At 50.1% G+C, this 22,562-nt stretch overlaps 1 protein-coding gene across 2 annotated transcripts in view; it reads left to right on the top strand.

Moving 5' to 3' along the window:
* Nucleotides 1-22,562, top strand: part of MEGF11 (multiple EGF like domains 11) — a 310,492-nt gene that overhangs the window by 244,820 nt on the left and 43,110 nt on the right. For both annotated transcript variants that reach the window (XM_029952659.1, XM_029952658.1), the window contains exons 9-10: nt 1,613-1,825; nt 8,832-9,006. In XM_029952659.1, the coding sequence (XP_029808519.1) occupies nt 1,613-1,825; nt 8,832-9,006 (388 nt within the window). The remainder of the gene's footprint in view (nt 1-1,612; nt 1,826-8,831; nt 9,007-22,562) is intronic.

Genomic DNA, 22,562 nt, shown 5'->3' with positions numbered 1-22,562 from the left:
GAACTTGAGGCAGAAGGTCGGATGGGCTCTGGTATGAGCGCTATAGAAACCAATATTAATGGGAAAATTAATCATAACTAATATTTCTTACTGAGTCCTTACCATGTATGGGGCACCTTTCTGAAGATTTGCCCACATTATCTCATTTCATCCTCAAACAACCTGGGGAGCTTCTATTATTCCATTTTAGGATGAGAAAGCAGATGGCAGAATTGACCTTGTAGCATCAAGCAGTATTGGGTCCTGGGTCATCCCAAATTCCAGAGGCCATTTCCTTTGTCTCTGGGATGCAGAAACCACCCACCTCTTTTACCCTATAAGCCCCAGGTGTACCCCTGACCTTGTCAGGATCCTAGGTGCAGTGACAATGACTTTGCCTCCCTAGAGAATAGCCCTGGCCTGGGGTGAAGGGTGTCAGGCACTGTGCAGCAGGGAGCCACACCCCTCCACAGAGGATCCTCACCCAGTGGCTGTGAGGTAGTGATTTGAATAATTATAGTTAATGCTGGGAGCTCCAAGGAGCAGGCCAAACTACTGGGCATGAAAGTCAGGACATGAAAGGGGCTCAGTTCTCCTTGGCTCTCCAGCTGATGGCAAGAGGCTCAGCCCCTGCCTTGAGGGCCACCCCCGGTCCAAGGAGGAGGATATAGTACCTGGTGTGGGGCATTCTCCTGTCTGGTGAGGGAGGATGCCTCTCATACTGAGGAAAATTCCACATGGTGGAGGACACACGTTTCCAGTCTGACCAAGGGAGACTGTGCATCTGCCCAAACGATAAAAAACAGAAACAGTGATTAGAAACGTTTCATCAAACCCAAGATGCCACCAATGGTAAGATGCATCATCATTTTATCTACTGCTAAGAATGAAAACACTGATCATTGAACTATGACGCGCTATTAGTTGTAAGATTGAACAGATGGCAGAGATGCTAAAACATAGCTTAAAAACCTAGGTTTTTGGGGTGCCTGGGTGGCTCAGTCAGGTAAGCATCCAACTTCAGCTCAGGCCATGACCTCGCGGTTAGTGGTTTCGAGCCCCATGTCAGATTCTATGCTGACGGCTCGGGTCCTGGAGACTGCTTCAGATTCTGTGTCTCCCTCTCTCTCTGCCCATCCCCACTCATAGTCCTGTCTCTCAACAATAAATAAACGTTAAAAAAAATTTTTAATAAAAAAACCCTTAAGGTTTATTGTTTAATGGGTACAGATACTCCAGCTAAGGACGGTGAAAAGGTTCTGGAGCTGGATGGTGAAGATAGTTGCACAAAATGTGTGAACATACATCATGCCACTGAGCAGTACACTTAAAAATGGGTAAAATGTTCAATTTTGTGTTATATATATTTTACTGCAATAAAAAAATGAAATAAAACCTCCATTTAGGCCTCTAATCAATTAAATATGACTGTACAAATCCCGGGCCAGGGGACTGAAGGGACCAGGCACAAAGTGGGGACCTGCCGGCAGGTGCTTCCCAGAGGGTGAGAGGGGAGCGGGGGAGTCTGGGTGCACACAATAGGCTCCCGCTTGGAGGCAGAGTGTGCGTGCTAGGCGGATCTGGAAGGGCAGGTGAGGGGGCACAGCCTCAACTCAGGTCTCCTGTCCCATAGGTGCCAAGAAGAGTGCCCATTTGGGACCTTTGGCTTCCAGTGCTCGCAGCGCTGTGACTGCCACAATGGAGGCCAGTGCTCGCCCACCACCGGTGCCTGCGAGTGTGAGCCCGGCTACAAAGGCCCGCGCTGCCAGGAGCGGCTGTGCCCCGAGGGACTGCATGGCCCGGGCTGCACCTTGCCCTGCCCCTGTGATGCCGACAACACCATCAGGTACGCGCTGGGGTCAGGTGAGCCAGGGGCTGGGTGGGTGGACACCGGTGAAGAGGGAGCTTCTCAGGACACAGCCCCTGCCTCTGGGCTGGTCACTTGGATGGGGCAGTGAAAGAGCTCAGCTAACCTCTTTGATTAAAAGAAGGGGGAGCCAAAGCCACACAGATAGCCAGCACCAGGACCCAGGTCACCTGCCTCTGTCTTCCACACCCAGCTGCCAGCTTTGAAAATGGGCCCCTCTGAGACCCTGCACACAGGAGCAAGGAGGGAGGATGGGGACACTCAGGGCAGCAGACAGGGGTGGAGCCATGCAGTCCTGGGGTGCTGGGATGGCTTGGCTTATGTGCCACAGGCTCTGGGGCCATTGTCCTTGAGAAATTTCCTCTCCACATGCTGCATACCTAACTAAGCCATTCCCCATCCCTTAGAGGCTCAGAGACAAGACTGCCAGGGCAGGAGCAGGGGCTTGAGGTACCCACAGAGGGTAGGTACCAGAAGGGGCCTTAGAGATCAGCACAGCTCTCCTAGGGGCTGGAGAGGGCTGTCCCAGCAGGCCCTGGTCGGGTGGAAGAGCAGAAGGGACAGAGGTCAGGGCCAGCCTCTCCCTGCAGTCCATGTCCTGTTGGGTTTGAGGGAACGTTGGCTGATGCTGGCCCCACCCACTGCTTCCAGAGGAGCCTGAGTCTGGGAAGCAGAGAAGCCAGAGCTGCCCTGGGTCACCTCTTCCATGTTGTCTTCACTTCCTGCTTCATGCACCAGCTAGCACCAACCCCTGGTAATAAATGAGGCTGTCAGCCCGATAACACCTCCACACCCCTCTCTGTAGCTGCCTCTTATCTGGGTGGTGAAAGGTCAGAGAATCTCCCTTTGCCCCTTGGACCTGCAAGACAGCTCAGGGGACGACTGGATGCTCTGGGCACTGGGTATTGCTGCTGTTTGCAGGCCAGACAGAGCTGCCTCTTCTTTTCAGCCTGGCTGCTGGGACAGCCAGGACTTGGCCTAGCCCCCTCTTCCCTTCCAATGTTTGATTCTCCAAAGATCACCTAAGAGCCTCTGGTCACTGTAAGCAGAGACCTCTTAGCAAATATTATGGCTTAGATGGGATCTGTCCTTGGTACTCAGTGCCAGGAGCTGGCAGAGGGCTGGGAAAGGCAGCGTACAGAGGGCCCTGGAGCCAGCAGAGCACACCTATATATGACCTATATATATATATATTGACTCGGTCATTCATTCAGCAAACACTGAGAGCCTGTGGGGCTGGACCATAAGGAGGAAATTGAGTCCCTCAGCACCAGTCCAGTCCTCAGGAACTCGGGTCTGGAGCACTCACACACACTGAGCCCTTTCTACCACATGTCTTCCAATATGAGACAGTGCCAGCAGTGAGGCACAGCTCTGTTTCATGGACTACTAAGAAAGGAAAATGCTGTCAACTGAACCATGACATACCATTGATTGTATAGCACACCCAGTATCTGAGAGGGGGCAATGCAGGGAAATGTGCATCTTGGAATCGGTAAGATATATGTGGATGGCCCCACTGGGTCCCAACACATGCTCAAGTAACTGTGACCGGGCCTATGCAAAGAAAGCGTCACAGGAAACTGCTCTGTTGGTCTGTAAATTCTTGAAGAGGTGGCATCCTTGCTGGGTCTGGAGGATCGGGTAAGATCTCTGAGTCTCTAAAGATAGGTATTCGATATGGCTGGTCAGGGGCCTGGGCCTGTTGCCAAGATGAAAAACTGCACCAAGACCGCCACCCCTACTGGAAGCCCGGGGAGGACCCTCTCAGGGACAGGAAGCAGGGCAGCCACCGCTAAGGTCCAATGCAGGGAGAATCCTTGCCACAGAGATCCAACCAACCCCCAGATTAAAGAGCTATTGTTTTCCTCCCGTGCCTGAACAGCCGTGCTCTGCATAATTTATTCTTCCTCTGAAGGAGTCCTCCATGCATTATTAATCTGGAAGGACTCCCTCTTCTCCGTGGCTAATCTCAGCCCATCCAATATTGATGATTGTTTGCTTTCCTGTCTTTAACACGTGTCATGTTTCAGGGATTGGGAGTCAGTAGCGCTTCTTAGAACTGGGGGCTCTGGGTCGGGCTTCCTCCTTGTCTGTGTGGCGGCCTCCTTGCAGGCCGCTGTGTCATACACAGCCCAGGCTCCTTGAGGGTGGGAGTGGCCTGGCTTCCAGCATTGCATGGAGCCTGGCACCGAGCAGACCTTCAGTAAGAAGAAACACTGAATTCATCTCAGCCCATGCCTCCAGGTGGTTCTGCCACTGGGCTGATGTACCTGCCTTATTGTTTTTGTCAATAGTCTACTCCCTTCTCTTGGCACACTGGCCCAATAACTGACCCCCAACACTCAGTGTTTTCGTTCAGTCTAACTCAGAGTTTCTCAACCTGGTTGCCGTTGACATTTAGGGCTGGATAATTCTTGCTTGTGGGGGCTGTTCTGTACATTGTAGGGTGTTGAGCAGTATCCATGGCCTCTACCCACTAGACATCAGTGGCCACAGCCCACCCCCAAGTTCTGACAAGCAAAACCGTTTCCTGGGTGGGGAATTCAGGGTACATTGCCCATGGTTGAGAGCCTCTGGTCTGGCTGAATTCTCTCAGGCTGTTGGTTTTGTTCTCACAGCCACAGAGAACAGCTTCTTCCTCTGCCTGGACTTACATCACTTCTCTCTTCCATGAGCCTTTGTCCCATTATAGAGCCTTCTCTTGGGATCCAAGAAAACTAGAGGGAGGACTTTATAGCTCCTCATCTTGAGGCACTTAAGCTATCCTGGGTGTCCTGGCCTCAGGACGTTTGCTCTGTCTGATCAGACGTCCTGATGTGTATACTTGTCCTCTCTAGTTCTCAGTTTCCCAGTCTGTCCATCACTTTTCACCAGCCCAGCAGCGGCAAAAGTTCTCTTGTTGTCTTGGAAGGTGAAGTTTCCCCCCAACTCCCTGAGAGATGGCATGTGGGATCCCAGAAGCTTAGCCCCATATTTCTCCTGGCTTCCTAGAGAGTTAATGGCCAAGCCTCGCCTAGAAGGCGGGCAATGCCTTGAGCATTTTTCCCAGGGAGACAAGGTACTGTTGATCCCCAACCAAAGAAAACCCTCCTCATCTGGCCCCAGCCTCTCTCTGCCCAGTGCCCCTTTGGAGAGACTGCTTCACAGAGGTTGAACCCATGTGCCCAAGGAAGGAAAAGTGGCTGGTCAGAATCCCCGTCACTTCGTTCTCTTTATAAATGCTGTGTAGCATGCACAAAGAAATGATCCTTTTTCATAAAGGAATAACCTTGAGAAAGCGAGTGCCTGTGTGTCAGGTCTCTGCCGCGTCCCCTCCACGACTGGATTGTCATAGACGAATTCCAGCAGCCATGATCATGTATTACTTTTGAAAGATTTTATTTAGCCAACAGATGCAGCCTTGATAGAAATCTCAGAGCAGCCAAAATAAAAAAAGACAGAAAAATCCACCCGGAAAAGATTCCTGTATTGTTCAGCTTTCGGCTCCTGTTAAGTTGTGATTAATCTATGTCTGGGGAAAATGGCATAAAGACGAGGGGGGAAGAAAAACAAAAACAAAACAAAAACCAAAACCAGAGTGAACTGAGCCCACCTAAACACCAGTGTTTGTGACCTCTGCCTGAGCCTGACCAGCAGTCACTTGTCCACCGTGTGACTAAGGGAATGGTTCTGCCACCACGAAGCACAGGGGAACTGGGGACACCTGGGATAAATCAGATGTGAGGAAAGTGCCCGGTTCTCGGTCATAAGCCACTCGGCCAGCAGTCATCCCCCAGCCCCTCTTGAAAGGGATTTGAGAGGTTTTATAATTAATGATAAGCAATCAAATTAAGAAACTAGGGATCATGGGGGTTTTTTACATAAAATTTTAGGGACATGAAAGGAGAGCGAAAAGTGATTTCAGATGCAGTTTTGAGCTCTCTGGTGCTCAGACTGAAAAGTATAATTGGCACCAATGCACACGCCAAAACGCTGGTAACTGAGACCGCAGCGGGCCCTGCGGGAGCACTTAGAAGTCAGGTCTGCCAGCCGGCGTGTGCCTGGCCTGCTCCTCACAGGGCGGCGGTCCCCCCAGAGCCAGGGCCTGCAGTAGGAGAATCCACCAACGGGAAGGGCACAAGCATGACTGAGGCCTTTGGGATCGCCGGGGCTGGGAGGGGCTGATGGCCACAGCCAAGGCTGCTGGGTCGTGTGCTAGGTCCACGCATGTCCATCTCATTAAGCTGGTCCCTCCCACCCCAGGAGAGGCTTGCTCAGAGTGTTGAGGCAGAGAGGTGTGCCCCACATCTGTCTGGCTGTGGGTCAGGGTCACCACATGGGGGCCACTGCCCCATGGTACCCATGTAACCTACCATGTCCCCGTCATGGCGTGCAGCTCAGGGAAGAGCTTGGAGCCAGGAAGTCTTCAAACCCTCATCCCTTACATGATTCTTCTTTCCCATATATTTACACTTTTTATTAATTTACATCTGTGTATAAATAGAATCGATGCTCAGTTTGGGAAAGTTTGAGAATACAGATTTCAAGAAAAAACTGCGAATCACTCATAATTTCTCAACCCAGAGCAGAGCCCCAAAACCATTTTGTTGTGATTTTTTTCATGTTTCATCCACGTCTGTGTATATCTGTCTTGCTTTGTCCCCCACATTTTAGATCATGACATATTTATAATTTGCTTATTTCACTTCACCTGATATCATTGAAGAGCTTGAGAAGCATTTGGATATTTCTCTACCAACTCTTCATACACATTTTCACAATTCATGTAACCAGCGCTTTGTCGTCAGAGGCAGCGTGAGGCAGTGGGCAGAACATGGTCAGACAGACCTGGCTTTGAATCCCTGCTTCCCGACTTAGCCGTGTGACCTTCGGCAAGTCACATGACCTCCAAGTGCCCCCTGTAAAACAGAGCCTCTAATGCCCAACTCACAGGCTTATCCGAAGATTAGGAATAAATGTGTAAAGTGTCTGGTGTTTTAATAGCCTGGTCACATTATTATTTAAATTGGTTTCATTTCCCCTCTGTTATAAATAATGCTTCAGGGAACATCTCTGTGCATAAATCTTTCTCCACCACTATGATTATTTCCTTAGGATAGATTCTTAGAAATGGAATTAGAAGACCAAAGGGTCTGAATATTTATAGAACTCATGATACATAACCCCAAGTAGTTTTCCAGAAACTTTTACCAGCATTGAGTGTTGTCTTTTTAAAAAGAAATCTATTTTGATAGAGAAAAAGTGATATCCAATTGTTATTTTGACTTGATACTTAACGAGACTAAACATTTTCCAAAATGATGATTAGCTGCTTGCACTTACTATTCAGGAACTGTCTACTCCTGTCCATCCCTCATTTTTCGTGAGAAAACCAGGGCTCCCGGAAGAGAAATAGCTTGGCTGGACTTCACACAATTAGTATGTTCATTAATTCATTTGCCAAATATGTATTGAGCATCTCTAGCATGCCAGGGGCTCTGCAGGGCCCTGGGGTACAATACAGAGAGAGGTGAAATAGACAAAGGCGCCCCGCCCCATGAAGCTGCCACCTGGTGGGAGACACATATGATAAACAAGTCAATAGACACAGAAAGTAATTACTCATAGTACAAGTACGATTCACTCCCAGATATTTAATTGGGCAGTGAATAGGAGCCGGGCACTGGGGATACACCAGAGATTTGGAGAGACAAATCCCATTTCCTCAGGGGATTTAGCAGAATCAAGACTTGTTCCCAGGCTCCTCTGCGAGCCCAGAGCATGCTTCTTTTGATCATATCCCTTCAGCTGGACTCCGGAGCAGAGACGCAGGTGACACAGGGAATCCAGGAAGGTCGGCTAGTCTCTACCCATTTGGCATCTTCTTTGGAGTGTTAGTCTGGGTTCTCCCCACATTCAAGAGATTTACTAGGGAAACAGCTGTGAGGGAAAACAGGGTGGGGGCTGGGGAGGCTCAGAAAATATCAGACTGCAGTGCAGGTCTGACCCATGTGAAGGAGAGGGAAGGAAGGAAGGAAGGCTGGATGGAAAGTCTTAGATTATATCACAGTTCTAAGCAAGTCTGGCAAGATTAGGAGTCTCTAAACCAAACTGCCCATCAGAAGAGTCTCAGATCTCCCAACCTTAATATGTATGCCATGCTCTCGCTGGGAGCAGCCCAAGGGAAGTGTGGGCTCTGAGTGAATGTAGTGATGGATTTCAGACACAGTAGCTGGGGTCAATGGTCAGTTAAACCCCCACTGAAGCTCTGAAAAGCACATGGGCACCACACCAGCATCCTCTCTGATCATGAAAAGATATTGGCTGTTGGTTGGATCAGCCAGAGGTTGCCCTATTCTCTAGAGGTCTTGCCAGGCAGCCCCTGCCTCTTGCCTAGACAGATCAGAGGTAGAGATTATCACAGTCACTCTTCAAGAGCCCTAGCAAAGCCCAAATGGAAGGTATCCTCTCCCATGCAGATATTGCCAGAGGGGAGAGATCACATCTGCTCTGAGGTCTCATTTTAATTTAGCGAATGTCCATGGAGTACCTACAATATGCAGAGTCACTAGGTCTCTCTGCAGCCCTCTCGCACCTGCCCCTTCACCAGGCATCTGCCTTGGGCACAGGGTGAGTGAGGCTCAGTATATCATAGTCATAGGGAAGGGACTGAAAAAGGCTGCCTTCTTCTTTGGACTCTGTGTATTTGTATGAGAAAGAGCACTTTTTTGGGAGTCAGAAGACCTGATCTTGCTCCTTCCTTTACAAACTATGTGACTTTAGGCAAATTATAGAATTATCATGAGCCTCAGCTTCTTGGGGCCATAAAGACCATGTGACCTTGACCTTGGCACCTTCTAACAAACAAACAAGGAGTAAGTATTTAACCTGAGAGGCCCTTTGATCCTCCTACCCTGGCAGACCAGACTTTGGGTAGGCAGAGGGTGGGACGTGGCTGCCTCCCTGTCCAAACTGTTCCCTCATTCTTCTCTCATCTGCTCAGCTGCCACCCAGTAACTGGAGCGTGCACCTGCCAGCCAGGCTGGTCTGGCCACCACTGCAATGAGTCCTGCCCTGCTGGCTACTATGGCACTGGCTGCAAGCTGCCTTGCACCTGTCAGAACGGCGCCGACTGCCACAGCATCACTGGGAGCTGTACTTGTGCCCCAGGCTTCATGGTAAGATGGGAAGGGTCTCCCACAGCCTCGTGCTCCGCCCCCCCCCCCCCCCACACAGAGGAGGAGGGGCCAGCTCCTTCCACCTCTGAGTGGAATCTGAGAATGTGGCCCTTTGGCCCAGGGATGAAGAATGGAAGTGGCTCCATGCCCCGCCTCAGAGATAGACCTCTGACCAGAGAGTCCCCAGGCTGTTCGCAACGGGTTAGTTATACTAAGGTCTGTAATTGTAGATGTAAGAGAAGGAGGGGGGCTTTCCATTGTCCCCTCACCCTGAAACACCAGTTGTTTTTGCCTAGCTCCTCCCTGTCCAGATCCTATGCACACGGTCTTTTTACATCATAATAACCACAGAACGCACAAACATTTTTGCATTCTACTTGCTTTGATTATCATTTTAAATAGCTGCATAACACTGCAGGAGCTGATGTACCCCCAGTTTACTCAACCATTCCCTTACTGCTGAATATTGAGTTGTTTCCAATGTTCACAGCAAATGTTGCAATAAGCATCTTCCTACAAACAGCTTTTCCTCTCCTATTGAATTATTTCCTTAGGGTGAATTCCCAGGGTCAGTGGGCATAATATATTTATGGCTTTTGATGGATGTTGCCATATTACTTTCCTCAAGGGTTGTATAAATCTATACTGCCACCAGCCATGTATGAATGTACCTATTTCAAAACAACTTTGCTAACATCCTTTTTTTTTTTTTTTTTTTTGCTAATTATATCGGTAGAAAATGGCTCCTCGATGTTGCTCTAATTTGCATTTCTCCTCTGATTACTGGGGAGCGTGAACCTTTCCCCGATGTGTTTACTATTTGTATATTCTCATGAATTATGCTGGTTTTTATGAGGTGAGGGAACTTGACACTGGAGGTGGAATTCTGATTGAAGGTGGGGCCTGCCCAGTGGGTCTGAGGACCCAAGCACTCTGGGGGCCATATATTTGGTTGTGCTGTAGGAAGTGGTTTGTGCAGTACAAAGGGTCTTTGAAACAAGACTGGGGTAACATCCTGGCTGTCCTGTCACCACTGTGACCTTGGACCAGTGAGTTAACCTCTCTCAGGATGGGTTTCCTTATCTCTGGAATGGAACACGTGCCTTGCAAAATCGCTGCCAGGTATAGAGATGAAATATATAAAGTACCTCACCTCAGTGCTTCTCAGACGTTAGTGCATGTATGAATCAGCGGTGGGCCCTATTGCATTGCAGGTCCCAATCCTGTCGATGTGGGTGGGGCCTGAGGCTCTGCATTCTAACAAGTTCCTAGGTGATGTCAGTGCTGCTGGTCAGTGGGTTCACCGTGAGTAGGAAGGGGTGGTCCTCAACTTTCGATGCCCATTCAAATCACTTGGGGTGCTTTATAAACACTGATGCTTGTGCCCCCCTCCCAGAACACTGATAATTTTGGTCTAGTTGAGGCCAGTGTGCTGCCAAGGTGGAGATCCACTGATCTATGACGAAGCTCTAGTCACAAATATGGGAGTGTGGGTTTGCCTGGTGTCTTTTGTGGGCAGGTTGCTCTAGTGTATAGAACAAAACTCTGTTTGGTTCCTTCTTCCTCCTCCCTGGTGCAGATAAAACTGGGTGAAAATGAATTCCAGCGACATCTTTGAAAGAGAAAAAAGTCTGTTCCCCCTGTAGGTTTCCTTTCTTATTTATCTTCATTGGTGTGAGCTTTGGCCATAATTTCCACAGAAAAATTTGTGTGCCCTAGGTTTCAGTTTAAGTAGGAGAGAATAGTTGGGAGACTGAGTAGAAGTGAACAGATCATACCAGACAGTTAGTGGGGTCATTCTGACCCTCATTCCAGTTTGGCTACTATGACTTTGGACAGGTGGCTTCCTCTCACACAGCCCCAGTTCCTCCATCAGTAAATGGTAAGTGTGCAGGGGGAAATGAACCCACCGATTTCTAAGATGGTCCACTAGGCAGACTCTAGGGACCATGTCAGAAAACACACCCTTACGGGGAAGATCAAGGAAAGTAGGAGTAAGGAGGGATGTGTGTGTGTGTGTGTGTGTGAGAGAGAGAGCCAAGGGAGAGGAGGCTCATTGAGGTTGTATGCATCATCTGTGGGACTGCTGAGAGTCCTGTGTTCCCCTTTCACATACACCCCAACTGCCTGCCTAGTCACTGTTCCTCAATAGAAGGGAGAATCAGGGCTCTCAGAGGGTTAGGAGGCCAGAGTCTGTGTGCCCTGTCCCCCGCCCCCAGGCCAGGGCTCCTGCGGTCTAGAGGCTAGTCCCCTGCTTCTCTTCTTTCCATCTGGGAATGCAAATGACTTCCTACCCTTGAACTTTGAGAGACTTGGCACTTGCAGGAATTACCTCATTGTGGAATCCCACCTGCCTGGGGCTTGGGGCTAAGACAGATTGTAAGCCAAACTGCCCTGGTGAGACCCTGTGAATTCTCATCCATCTCCTCCTGCCCAGCCTCATTATACCTGGAAAGTCTCTTCTGGGGCCCTGTTGGGTGTTGAGCAGGAGCTGCTGGAGGTGATTACAGAACAGTCAATTGTTCTCATCCAGTGTGACTCATTCCTGCATGCACCAGGCTCCAAGGGGGAACTCATTACCGTTGCTTTTACTCCAGCTTCTGAATGAATGCATCTTCCTGCAATTAGCTAGCTGTGGTCAGGGTTGGGGATTGGAGCAATCAGCAGAGCAGACTTGGCTGAGACCTTCACCAGAATGCCCTGTAGTCAATAATAATTAGGAATGCCTTTATTTGCTAGTTAATCTATAAATTTATGCAGCTGCCCTTTTCCTTGAAAGATGGTTAGGATGAGCAATTAATTAGAGACTAATTAAAAGAACCATTTTCTGCGTGTTTGGAGACCTCATCCTAGGCTCACTAACTTTGGACATGTTGCCTCACTTTGCTGGGCCTCAGTTTCCTCTTCTTTAAGATGGAGTCACATCAGTCCTGCCTGCTATTGGATGTGAGTAGCCAACATGGTAACAGATGTGAGGCCACATCTTCAGCTGGCCCCTCCCATCAGAGTTCTTCCTGCCAAGGGCTCTTTAGCGAGGATTTAGGGATAGCTTTATTAAAGCAGAGTCTATGAGGGCTGAGAATGGTCTCAGACTCAACATGGATGTGAAGAAAACTAATAAGGTAGTGAGAACCACCCTTGAGAGTCTGGTGATATGCCTGCTCCAGCCAGGTGGTCCCCAAACCCTGCAGAGGCCATGAGAATATGGGGCAGAAGCGAAACCCACATGGCAGCCTGGGTGTGTTGGCCTTCACATTCTTTCTCCTTCCTCCCCAGAACACTAGACATTTACCCTGCCAAGGACTTGGGGGTGGGGGACAGCTGGGGGTATGGAAAGGCTAATCAGACATCCATTTAGCCTCCAAAGAGTTTGTGCTCAGTAATAATCATATTCACACTAGCAACAAACACTTACTAAGTTCTTGTTACATGCTTCCTCTCCATTCCTCACAAGAGTCCCGCAGAGACGCACTTTCACATTCTTCAATTTGAAAATGAGCTGAAGTTCAAATAGGACAAGTGACTTGCCCAGGATCACAAAGCAGGAGTGGTGGGAGCCACTGAGCTCTCATATGTTAGATGACAGACTTTGATTGATAGGTCAGCATTGAACCACACAAATCTGAGTTCAGATCCTTGCCTTCCAATTCCCGTTCTGTCTACTGACAAGTCACTTAACCTACCTAAGCCTGAATTTCCTCATCTATTAAGAGTAGACTTTGCCATGAGAGTGAGAAGCTTCATATGGAAAGTTTGTGATTCAGTGCCTGGAACTCAGTAAGCACTTGGTAAAATGGTAGTGGTTATTGGTGCATTAGGAGAGTAGTGGGGGAAACAGTGTTTCTTCCAAGCTCAGCACTCCTCCCATCAAGGAGGGTGTCAAGATGAGCTACACCCAGGGTTCCGTTGGAACAAGCAGAGCCATGAATATGCACAGCTGTGGTTCCAAGCAGGTGTCCCCAAGCACCTGTGGGTCACCCTGAATGGTCAGTCTCAGGAAGCATTAGTGGGTGGACACACCTGGGGAAATGAACATAGAGCTGGAGGTAGGAGTAAAGTCTAGGCATCTTACATGTTAGCTTGGCAATGCCAGTGTAATTACTTGAGGCATGCTTTGCTGAATTATGTTGGGGCCTGCTGAATGGGGCAAAAGAGCCCAGGGCTAGAAGGTGAGAAACCGGGTTCCTATCTCTGATTATGCTAGCTTTCAGGGCTTCTATTTCTTATCTGTAAAATGGGAATGAAATTATCTATGCAACAGAACAGTGGTATGTATGGGAACTAATCATTAAAATGAGAGGGCTTAAAATTGGGAGTGGCATTGTTTCAGCACCTTGGCCAGCCACCACAAGCCTCTCCTCCAAGGTTACTCTTGTCCTCCTATTAGAAGCTAGGGTACCACCCAGCTGGGTGAACTGAAGTCGAGGAGGGCAGAGTGAGGGTCACATGACAAGAGGCTCTGATGGCAGAGTCCTAGGAGTGTCCACATGAGGGATGATCCAGGAAGTGAGGAAGGAACAGCCTAACTGTTGTGGAGGGGACTAAGTGGAGCTGTCTATCCACTTGGAGGCTGGAGTCACATCATCCCTCTGCGTGGTTTCTCATTACCCACCAAACAAAACTCAAATCCTAGTCTTTTATAACCTGCCCTTAAAACTAGTTAGTCCAACTAATTTGATCTCCTGCTAAAATCCTGCCACAAACTTCTGCTGTGGCCACAGCAGAATGCTTTGGAGCCTCTGCCTATGCCTTTTCTCAAGCTTTTCCCTCTTCCTAGAATGCCCTCCCCGCTCTCCTTATCTCTGTCCATGAAAATCTTTCTCAACCTTTCAGAGCTAAGATCAAACTGCGTCTTCCATGAAGCCTTCCATGAATATTCCTGTCTTCAGAATTAAGCCCTCCATCTCCTCTATTCCCATAGCAGATGGCTCATACTCAGAGTCTGTCTATTCCTCCAGCTGCCTCCCCGCTGGCCCATGTTTACCATGTGAGCATCTTGCTCAGCATACTCACTTTGAAATGGATGAAACTTTTGGGAAGAGCAATGAATGCCCTTAAAGCAGAAGTTTCCAGAACTGACCTTTATAGGAAAGAAACTCATGGCATTTCTTAAGAGACCATGCCAGCAGGACTGAGGCTTGAAAACATCCATTGGTTTTTCTGCAGTTCAGATAACAGGTAGCTGCAGTGGGATTTGAACAGCTGTTACCTAACATCCTTTCTGGGTTTGGTTCTTTTTGGGGGAGGGTGGTGGAATGGAGTGAGCTTTTCTACCTTATGCAATATTAAATAGTGGTTACTCAGAGACTCTGGAGCCAGATTCCCTGACTTCAAATACCAGCTTTGTTCCTTACTAGCTGTGTGACCTTGGGCAGGATGTTTTACCTCTCTGTGCCTCTGTTTTCTTATATATGAAAGGGAAATAATAATAAAGTCTGTTGGATTACTGGACTGATAGAACTAATTAACATGTACAAAATAACTAGAAAACCTGGCATATTAGTACTCTTTTAAGAAGAGTTAGCTTATTAATACCATTATTTTTGTCATTAATACTGCTGCTGCTATTGTTGTTATTTACCCCCAGCATTTCCCTACCTGAAGAGATTGACTGGTCCTTTTTGGGGGTCCAGACAGAAAGGGGAGCAAGAGGAGAGAGGAGTTAGTTGAAACTTCCTTCTGGCCAGGAGCTGCAGGGTTGATGGGGGCTCCTGGGTTCCCAAGGGCAGCCACAGAACCGAGAATAGACTTTCTCATCATGGGAGGAGAAGGCTAGCTTCTCAGCAACCCCCCACCCCCCACCCCCACTTCTCTGCTGACCAGCTTTCCTTAATTAAGGCCTCACCTAAGTGGCCAGCCTGATGAAGCTTCCTCTACTGCTCTCGGACTAATTGCTGTTGCCTTGGCACCTGCAGCAAACAACCTGTGCAGTCGCCACAGCTTCAGCGATCCGATTTCCCAGACCTTCTCCCTGCATGGAACCCGTGTGTCTGGGAGATAAGGGGCCCTCTGGTCATTGCTCAGCACAGATGCTCCTTTCAGCTCTGGCTATAATGGGTACGGGGAGCATGGGAGGCGGGGAAGAGGAACCTGGTGTCCCCTCCCACGGGATCCGGGACCTATATTTCTCCCCTGGATGACAGAATTTCTATTACCTTAAAGGGCTCATCTATTTATGCTGCAATTTTTTGAAGTCCTGTCTGCTGTTATTGAACCCTGCATGCTGGCGAGGGGAGCAGGCACTCCATCACCCAAATGAACAAACTCCTTTCCACATTCTTCTGCTTTTTCTCTGTGCTGTCGGTAGGTCATATGCAAACCTCAGCCAGTCTGGCCAGGGAAGGCGGGACAGGGGTGAGAGTTATGAAAATTCAGATCAGTGGAGCAGTGATTGCATTTTCCTCCAAGGTTTGTGGTGTCCTTTAAAGACATCACTCTCCCCCAGCCCCCACCCCCAAGCTGGACAAAATGTGTGTCTGCCTTTTGTGTGGCTCGTGAGCTGGAACTAGGGGGCGAGCACAGCTGTGGGACCAGAAGAGAATGTGGACTGAGAAATTACAGCCCGGTGACATGTATACAACGTGTATGCCTTTCCTGTTCCGGTTATTTTGTTCTTTATCAAAGCCTGAGGTCTGCAGGCTATTAGCCCTAAGCTTTTCATGTCCTCCCCACCCTGCCCCGCCATTGACTTGCTTCCTAATTATAGTAAAAGATTTTCCTGGATGCTACACTGGAGATGAGGAATTCACCCTCTAGCCGCCCTGCCTGTGTGAGCAGAGGAGCGCAGGTAGTGCAAAATAGCAGAAATGATGTAAGAATATAAACACATACATACCACACTCCAGGACTCAAATCCCAGCCCTGTCATTGCCTGCTGGGTGGCCTTGGCCCAGTTACTTATGCTTCTCAAGCCTTAGTTTTTCATCTACAGAACAGGGTAAATAATGATACTGTGTTCTAGTGTTCTTAGGATTGGATTAGATAAATATGTACAATGCTTAGAACAAAGCCTGGCCTGTACCAAATGCTCAGGAAAGTCGAGGTTACTTATGTAGTTGTATAGAGATGATACACTGGAGGCAAAAGCATGGACTTTGGGGTCAGATAAGCCTGGGTTGGAATCCCAAGTCTGTCCCTCAGCTCTGTGAACTTAAGTGATGTCCTCAGCCTCTCTGAGTCCCAGTTTCTTATCTGTGAAATGGGTTAATAGTGCCTGCCCTTCAGGGTCATTGTGAGCACCAAATGGGAAGTATTCTTCATCATGGCAGAGCGGGAAGAATGCTCAGCGCTTCCCTAGTGCACCTTCTCATTTTAAAAAGGAAACCAAGGTTCAGAGAGTGAAAGTGACTTATCCCAGGTCACACAGCATTTCAATAGCAGAACTGGGATGGAAATCAAATGGCATAACTCCCAGTCTGATGTGTTTTCTACCTTTACTTCCTTCTCCTGAGTTTGCTGTTGCCAGAACAGACATCTACTGATTTTACCCAGGGCAAAGAGAGAGATAGCAGTTGGGGGAATGGTAACTGGCGTATTAAATCATGTTGGCAATTCATCCACAGAGCAAAGTAGGGAAAATTGGTTTTATGTCACTGAGGCTGAGTCCAGCCTTCCCTCTGGGACCCCATGGTTTGTGGCTTTATTAGGGAAAACCGCTGACTCTTCTGTTCTAAAAAAGCAGACGTCCCCATGACAGAGCATCCTTTTCCTGCTGTGTTCCTCATGTCTTTATCAGTGCCCTCGTTACTGGGGTCTGGAGCTGGGGCTTTGGTCCAGGCCTAGAGCCCGGAGCTCTCTCTATGAAGCAGAAGAGGGTGTTGGAGCTGAGGCATCCATGCTTTGAGCATCCCCAGTTTTCTTTTCATCCAAGTCTCTAGTGCTGCTGGGGTGTCTGTCCCCACCAGCTCCCAGGCGCCTGGCTACAGACTCTGGAGAGTTGGACAGGGCCACAAGTCAGGGATGCTGTCCGGGAAGGTCTGGAGGGAGCAGATGAGCGAGTGGGGTGTGAAGGCTCACATGCGGAGCTCTGAGCAGGCCCTAGGCAAGGTCCCCTCTTCATCATTGTATGTAATCCTCACGATGACCTTGGAGGTGCAGGCTATCAGTATCCCCACTTTGCAGATGAGGAAACTGAGGCTCAGAGAGGTGAAGTCAACTTCTCTAGTGGTGAGTGGCCACCAGGAGTTGAGCCTCTAGCTGTGTGAACCCAGAGCCTGCACTTTGAGCCACAAACAAAAACTGGAGAGGGGAGGACTGTGGATCTGTGGTAAATAAGCAGCTTAGAGACTCCCTCAGGCCTTTTCCTAGGAAAGGGGATGGCCCCTGGCAACCTTATTTCTCCGTGGGAACCTAGTGCTCTCCCTCACTTTGTCTTTGAGGGGAGGTAGGCTGGGAGGCCTCAGTCTCCCTCCCTCCCTTTGGGGCGGCCATTCCTGGCTTACCCAGCTGCCTCACACCTGGGCTTCTTAGTCTCACAGCACTGCCCCTCACCCCCACCCCCCTCCATGAGGAAAGCAGGCGAGAATTGTTAGGGCTATTGCACAGAAGAGAAAACCAAAGTTCAGAGTGGTTACAAGTCGGGTCCAGGGTAACATGACTTGTGAGGACACTGAGTCAGACCCAAGGCTCGGAGGCCACGCTCCCCTCAGGACAGCTGTGTGGGAAGAGGAGGTCAGTGCTGCGGAGAAGGCTAGCCGGATGCCCACCTGGGCTCCGACCCTGGCTCTGCTCCCACCTCACTACTGGACCAAGTCGCTTCACCCGTCTGTGTCTTCACTTCATCTGCTACAAAGATAGGTGCTCCCTGTATCCAGGGGCTGCTGTAAAGCTAAAAGGAAACACTTCTGGGAAGGACTGGACGAAGTGCCAGGGTGTGTGCCCCAGGAGGCATGAAGGGGTGCAGACTGACGCCCTCACCAGGCTTGCAGGTCTGGAACAAAGGAAGGACCCACTCCCCTCCCTCCTGCACCCCTGCCCTCAGCTCCAAGACCCCACTCAGCCTGGCCCCTCCCTGGCCACCTCCCCCACTTAGTCATTAGCGCCAATAATCTCATCTGCAGCAGTAATTATGCACCCCAGGAGGGAAAGGGGTTCCTGCCAGAAGATGTGATTATGTCTGGAAAATGAAAGATGTTGCAGAAAAAGGTCATGAATAAATTACTTCAAGGTGGGGCTGAGAGGAAACTAACAACGGGAGTAAATGCAAAAACAAAAACAAAAACTCCTAAGTTGTCTCCAAAAACACTACTCAATGATTGTTCTCACCTCTCCTGAGAGGTCCGAGGAGGGGTGTTCATTCCTGAGACAGGCACGGGGGAGCTGGGCAGGGGCACCCCAGCCTTCAGCCTTGGATGGCCCGGATGGGCAGGGGTGGAGGGAATGTGAGGGGAGGGAGTGGGAGCAGAGCAGGTATGGGGGGGCCAGGGGACTGTGCGGGACACGATGAATTCAGCGGGCAAGAGGGAACCACTGCAGTCTTGAGCAAGAGGCATGATGAAAACGGTGCCACCCTTGACTTCCGGGGTACCCTGTGTGAGGGGACGGGGACATCGGGTTCTAAGAACTCAGCATATGGTGAGTGCGCAGTAGAAGCTGGCTCCCATCCCTCCCCGGGGCTCTTCAGACACCCCCTGGCATAGCGGGAGGGCAGGGACCTTGAGCCCAGGGGACCCACATGCGAATCTCACCAATGTGGTAGTTGATAGCAGGCCCAACTCGTCGTACACCTCACTTTGTTCACCCCCCAAGGGGAGTACCTTGCAGGCTGGTGGTGAGGGGAAACAGAGCATGAAAGTGGCCCAGAGCAGGTACATCTGTTCCTTTCCTTACTATCCGCAGTGGCCTGGGTTCTTACGGACCGCGTGTAACAATCAAAGTGCCCAAAGTATTTATGGCACTTCCTCCGGGCCTGGCACTGTTCTAAGACGATCATATACATTAACTTACTTGGTCTTCACCGCTACCCTTGGAGGAAGGTACGACTGCACTCCCCATTTTGCAGACAGGAAGACTGAGATGCAGAGAGGTTAATAGCTTCCCCCCAAGTTTGTCAGCTATACCTCCATGAAAGCTGAAAAAAAAAATGCCAAGGGTTCTGTAAATGTCAGAGATCATGTGTTCTCATCTCATCATCTCATGTGTTCTCACAACCCTGTGGGTGACATGTCACTGCTGCCATTTTGTCCACATGGGAGCAGGCTCAGAATGGTTATCCAGCTCTGAGCATCTCTATCCAGCCCAGCACTGAGCTGCTCCCCAGGCAAATGCTGCAGGACAAGACTCTCCAGCCCTGTCTCCCTCTGGGACCATGCTCCCTTCTTCTCCCTGGCCTGCAGACCCAGACAGGCTCTGCCCCAGGCTGGAAACCGCCACCTCCCTTCCTACTCCATGGCTCCCTTCAGACCAGGCTCCCCTGAGATCTCAGGGCCTTAAATGAGAATCACCTTCTGGGTCCACGTTATGTGTAGCGAAGCATTCTTAGAGAAGTTGGCTGAGGAAACCTCGGAGAGCCAGAAAACTCCATAGGGCAGCTGCTTTAGACAGGAGCAGAGACTTAAGCAGTTGGGGATACGAGGAGTGGATGGTGTGGGTAAGGGCAGCCCTCTTCCACCTCCACGCCATTTCTGTGCCCCAGAAAAAGCCTCTTGAGTTTCAACTGCTTGGCTTTTTTTTTTTTAATTTTTATTTATTTTAGTTTTGAGAGAGAGAGAATCCACGAGTGCACACACGAGCAGTAGAGGGGGACAGAGGATCTGAAGCAGGCCCTGTGTTGACAGCAGAGAGTCTGATGTGGGGCTCGAGCTCACAAACTATGAGGTCATGAACCTGAGCCAAAGCCAGACACTAAACATGCTGAGCCGCCCAGGCGCCCCTGCTGGGCTTTCTTTGCAGTCAGGCCTATAAGTGCTTTTCTTTAATGACTGACTCCACAATCCATAAGTGATTGCATTTGCCTGGGTCTGGGTTTTTAACCTCTCTCAACCAGAAAGGAGGGCCCAGACCCCTGCCTTTGGGGAGGAAAGTTCCTAAAATAAACTGGAACACTGAGTCACTTACCTGCTGTGGGACCCACTTTTGTCTTTAGGGCACAGTTTGAAACCTGGCACTGAAGGCCTTCCTGACTGGGCCAGTCTGACCTCCAGGCACCTGTCCCACCCGCGCCCCTCAGCCCCGGTGCTTCAGCAGATCTTAACAGATCGCCTTGCCCTGGAGACCCACTCAGCCAGCCTTGGCCCTGCCACCGCACCTCTGTCCGATCTGCCACTTTCCTGGATGCCCTTGCTGTCTATCCTTCTGGCCGAACCTGGCCCGTGCAGGATCCAGCCTCGGCTGGATTTCCACCTCTTCATACAGCCTCCTTGCTCTCTTCCCTTTGGGACATAACCGCTCCATAGTGCACTGGCATGCCCACTCTGGTAGAGCACTGTGGGTGTTTCTGTCCGCTCTACTAGACAGCCGCCAGGGGGGTGGGGGCAGATCTGTCTGATTCATCCCTGTGTCTCTTCCCTTCCTTCCTAACCCTGGCCCCTCCCAGGCCCGCACAGTCTTCTTTCCTGTACGTTGAATAAATGCACGGGTCAGTTAGAAGCATCTGCTAGGGGCGCCTGGGTGGCTCAGTCAGTTAAGTGTCTGACTTCAGCTTAGGTCATGATCTCACGGTTCATGAGTTCAAGCCCTGTGTCAGGCTCCGTGCTGACAGCTCAGAGCCTGGAGCCTGCTTCAGATTCTGTGTGTGTCTCTCTCTCTGCCCCTCCCCTGCTTGTATTCTGTCTCTCTCTCAAAAATAAAAATAAAACATTAAAAAAAAGCATCCCCTAAATCATGAGTAGTCCACAGTTTATTTGGACCCTGGTAAGCACCCCCCATCAGAATCCGTAGGACCCTCTGTCTCCCATAATCTGGTTCCCACTTGGGACACTATAAATATACTGAGACTCTAGCTGCGCAGACCACGGCCCTGGGCCCATACCACCCAGCCACCACCTCCGAGGATCTGGGTCCTGTGATACACACACACACACACCCCTCATATATCCCATCCCTCACATGGATCCCGCATGTCCATACCATACACTCCACACTCAACGCCACCTGTACAAATCATCCTGTGGGCTCTATGGCCAGGATTGGTCCAAATGTCCAACATGCCGATGCTAAGCTTAAACCACAGCTGCCACACCACTGATACAGAACACCCTGACACATAACTCACTCACTGCATGGACCACACATGGTGGCCCCGAGGATCTACCATCCAAATTAGGACCTGGGACAGCAGACGTAAATCCTATCCCTGACGTGCTCTTCAGCACATGAAAAGCACATGTGCATCTAGTATATGCAGGGTCCACGTGTATTATTCACATGACATGCATCAGGAGTGTACACACACGCACACAGGGCCCCCCGTAAACACTGCAGAACATCTGAAGTAGTGTCCCAAGTGGGAACCAACTGGCCCTCCCATGGCTGTCTCATCTTGTGCCCCTGCCCCACTCTGTGTTCTGCAAACTGTTCTCAAAGCCTGTGAAGCCCTCTCCTTGATGTCCCACAATAGGCTCTCCTGGAAGTTCAGAAGCAATGTTTTCCCAGCAGTTTCTAAAACCACTGAGGAAATCAAGAAATCTAGTGCAGAGTGATTGGGGCCATATGCCATCAGAGCGTGTCCAGGGACTCTCGAAGCTTTGGGCCCAGTCTTTGCAGGGAAGCCTTGTCCTGTTCTCAGAAGGCCTGCAGGGGAGGCCCTGATCCTCTGTGGCTGGAGCCATCCCCAGCCCAGCCCCTCAGTGGGCATAGGACACAGGAGGAGAAGCAGGGAGAGGGAGATGAGGCCTAGAGCCAGAAAGCCAGGCCGTCTTAGGAAGCGAGGCCTTCCAGCCGAGGGCAGAGGCCCGCCACGTGTGCCACACGGACAGCATGCTCAGTCACCAGCAATGCCGTCCGCATCATCATCACTGTATCCAGCACTGTCTCTTTCGGAGGATCTATGTATTTGATGGGTGTCAGCTCGCTCTCCAGGCTCTCTCTTGCTCACAGGTCCTGTTCTTCTTTGTCATTCCACCATCTTAACTTTATTCCTCCAAGTTGTAAAGATGGGGGCTTCAGGAGTCTCCTGACACAAGAGACAAATGCCTCCTAAGATTGCCCGCTGAAGTTCCTAGGAGCCATCAGCATACATTTAATAACTGATATGTAGGAAGCTACCGGCACGCACTAGGTGCTGGGGACATTTGGGTCCCCATTATTGCCAGCGGGTCAGCAGCCAAGGTGGCCAGGTCAAGGGGAGAGCTTAGTCTGTGGGGTCTCTTGGCCCCTTTCCCACAGTGACTTAGGGTATTTTGATCCCTCCAGCCTTGGTTTGGCCTCTCTCTAGGGTGGTTCTCTCTCTAGGAAGGTAATGCCTTCCCTGCAGGGCTATTCTAAGAATAGAAGGGAACAGAGGACAGTTAGTACCTGCCATAGGCAGTCTGTCCTGAGCCAATAGGTCAGCCCTGTCTGTAGGGGTGCAGGGGTGTGGACGGGGTGAGGACCAGAGTCCTGCCCACACCTGTTCCCCC

The sequence above is a fragment of the Suricata suricatta genome, chromosome 9, assembly GCF_006229205.1.
Source record: "Suricata suricatta isolate VVHF042 chromosome 9, meerkat_22Aug2017_6uvM2_HiC, whole genome shotgun sequence".
Taxonomy (NCBI): Eukaryota; Metazoa; Chordata; class Mammalia; order Carnivora; family Herpestidae; genus Suricata; species Suricata suricatta.
Note: the sequence above shows the minus strand (reverse complement) of the source record. Positions and strands in the feature narration are given on the sequence as shown.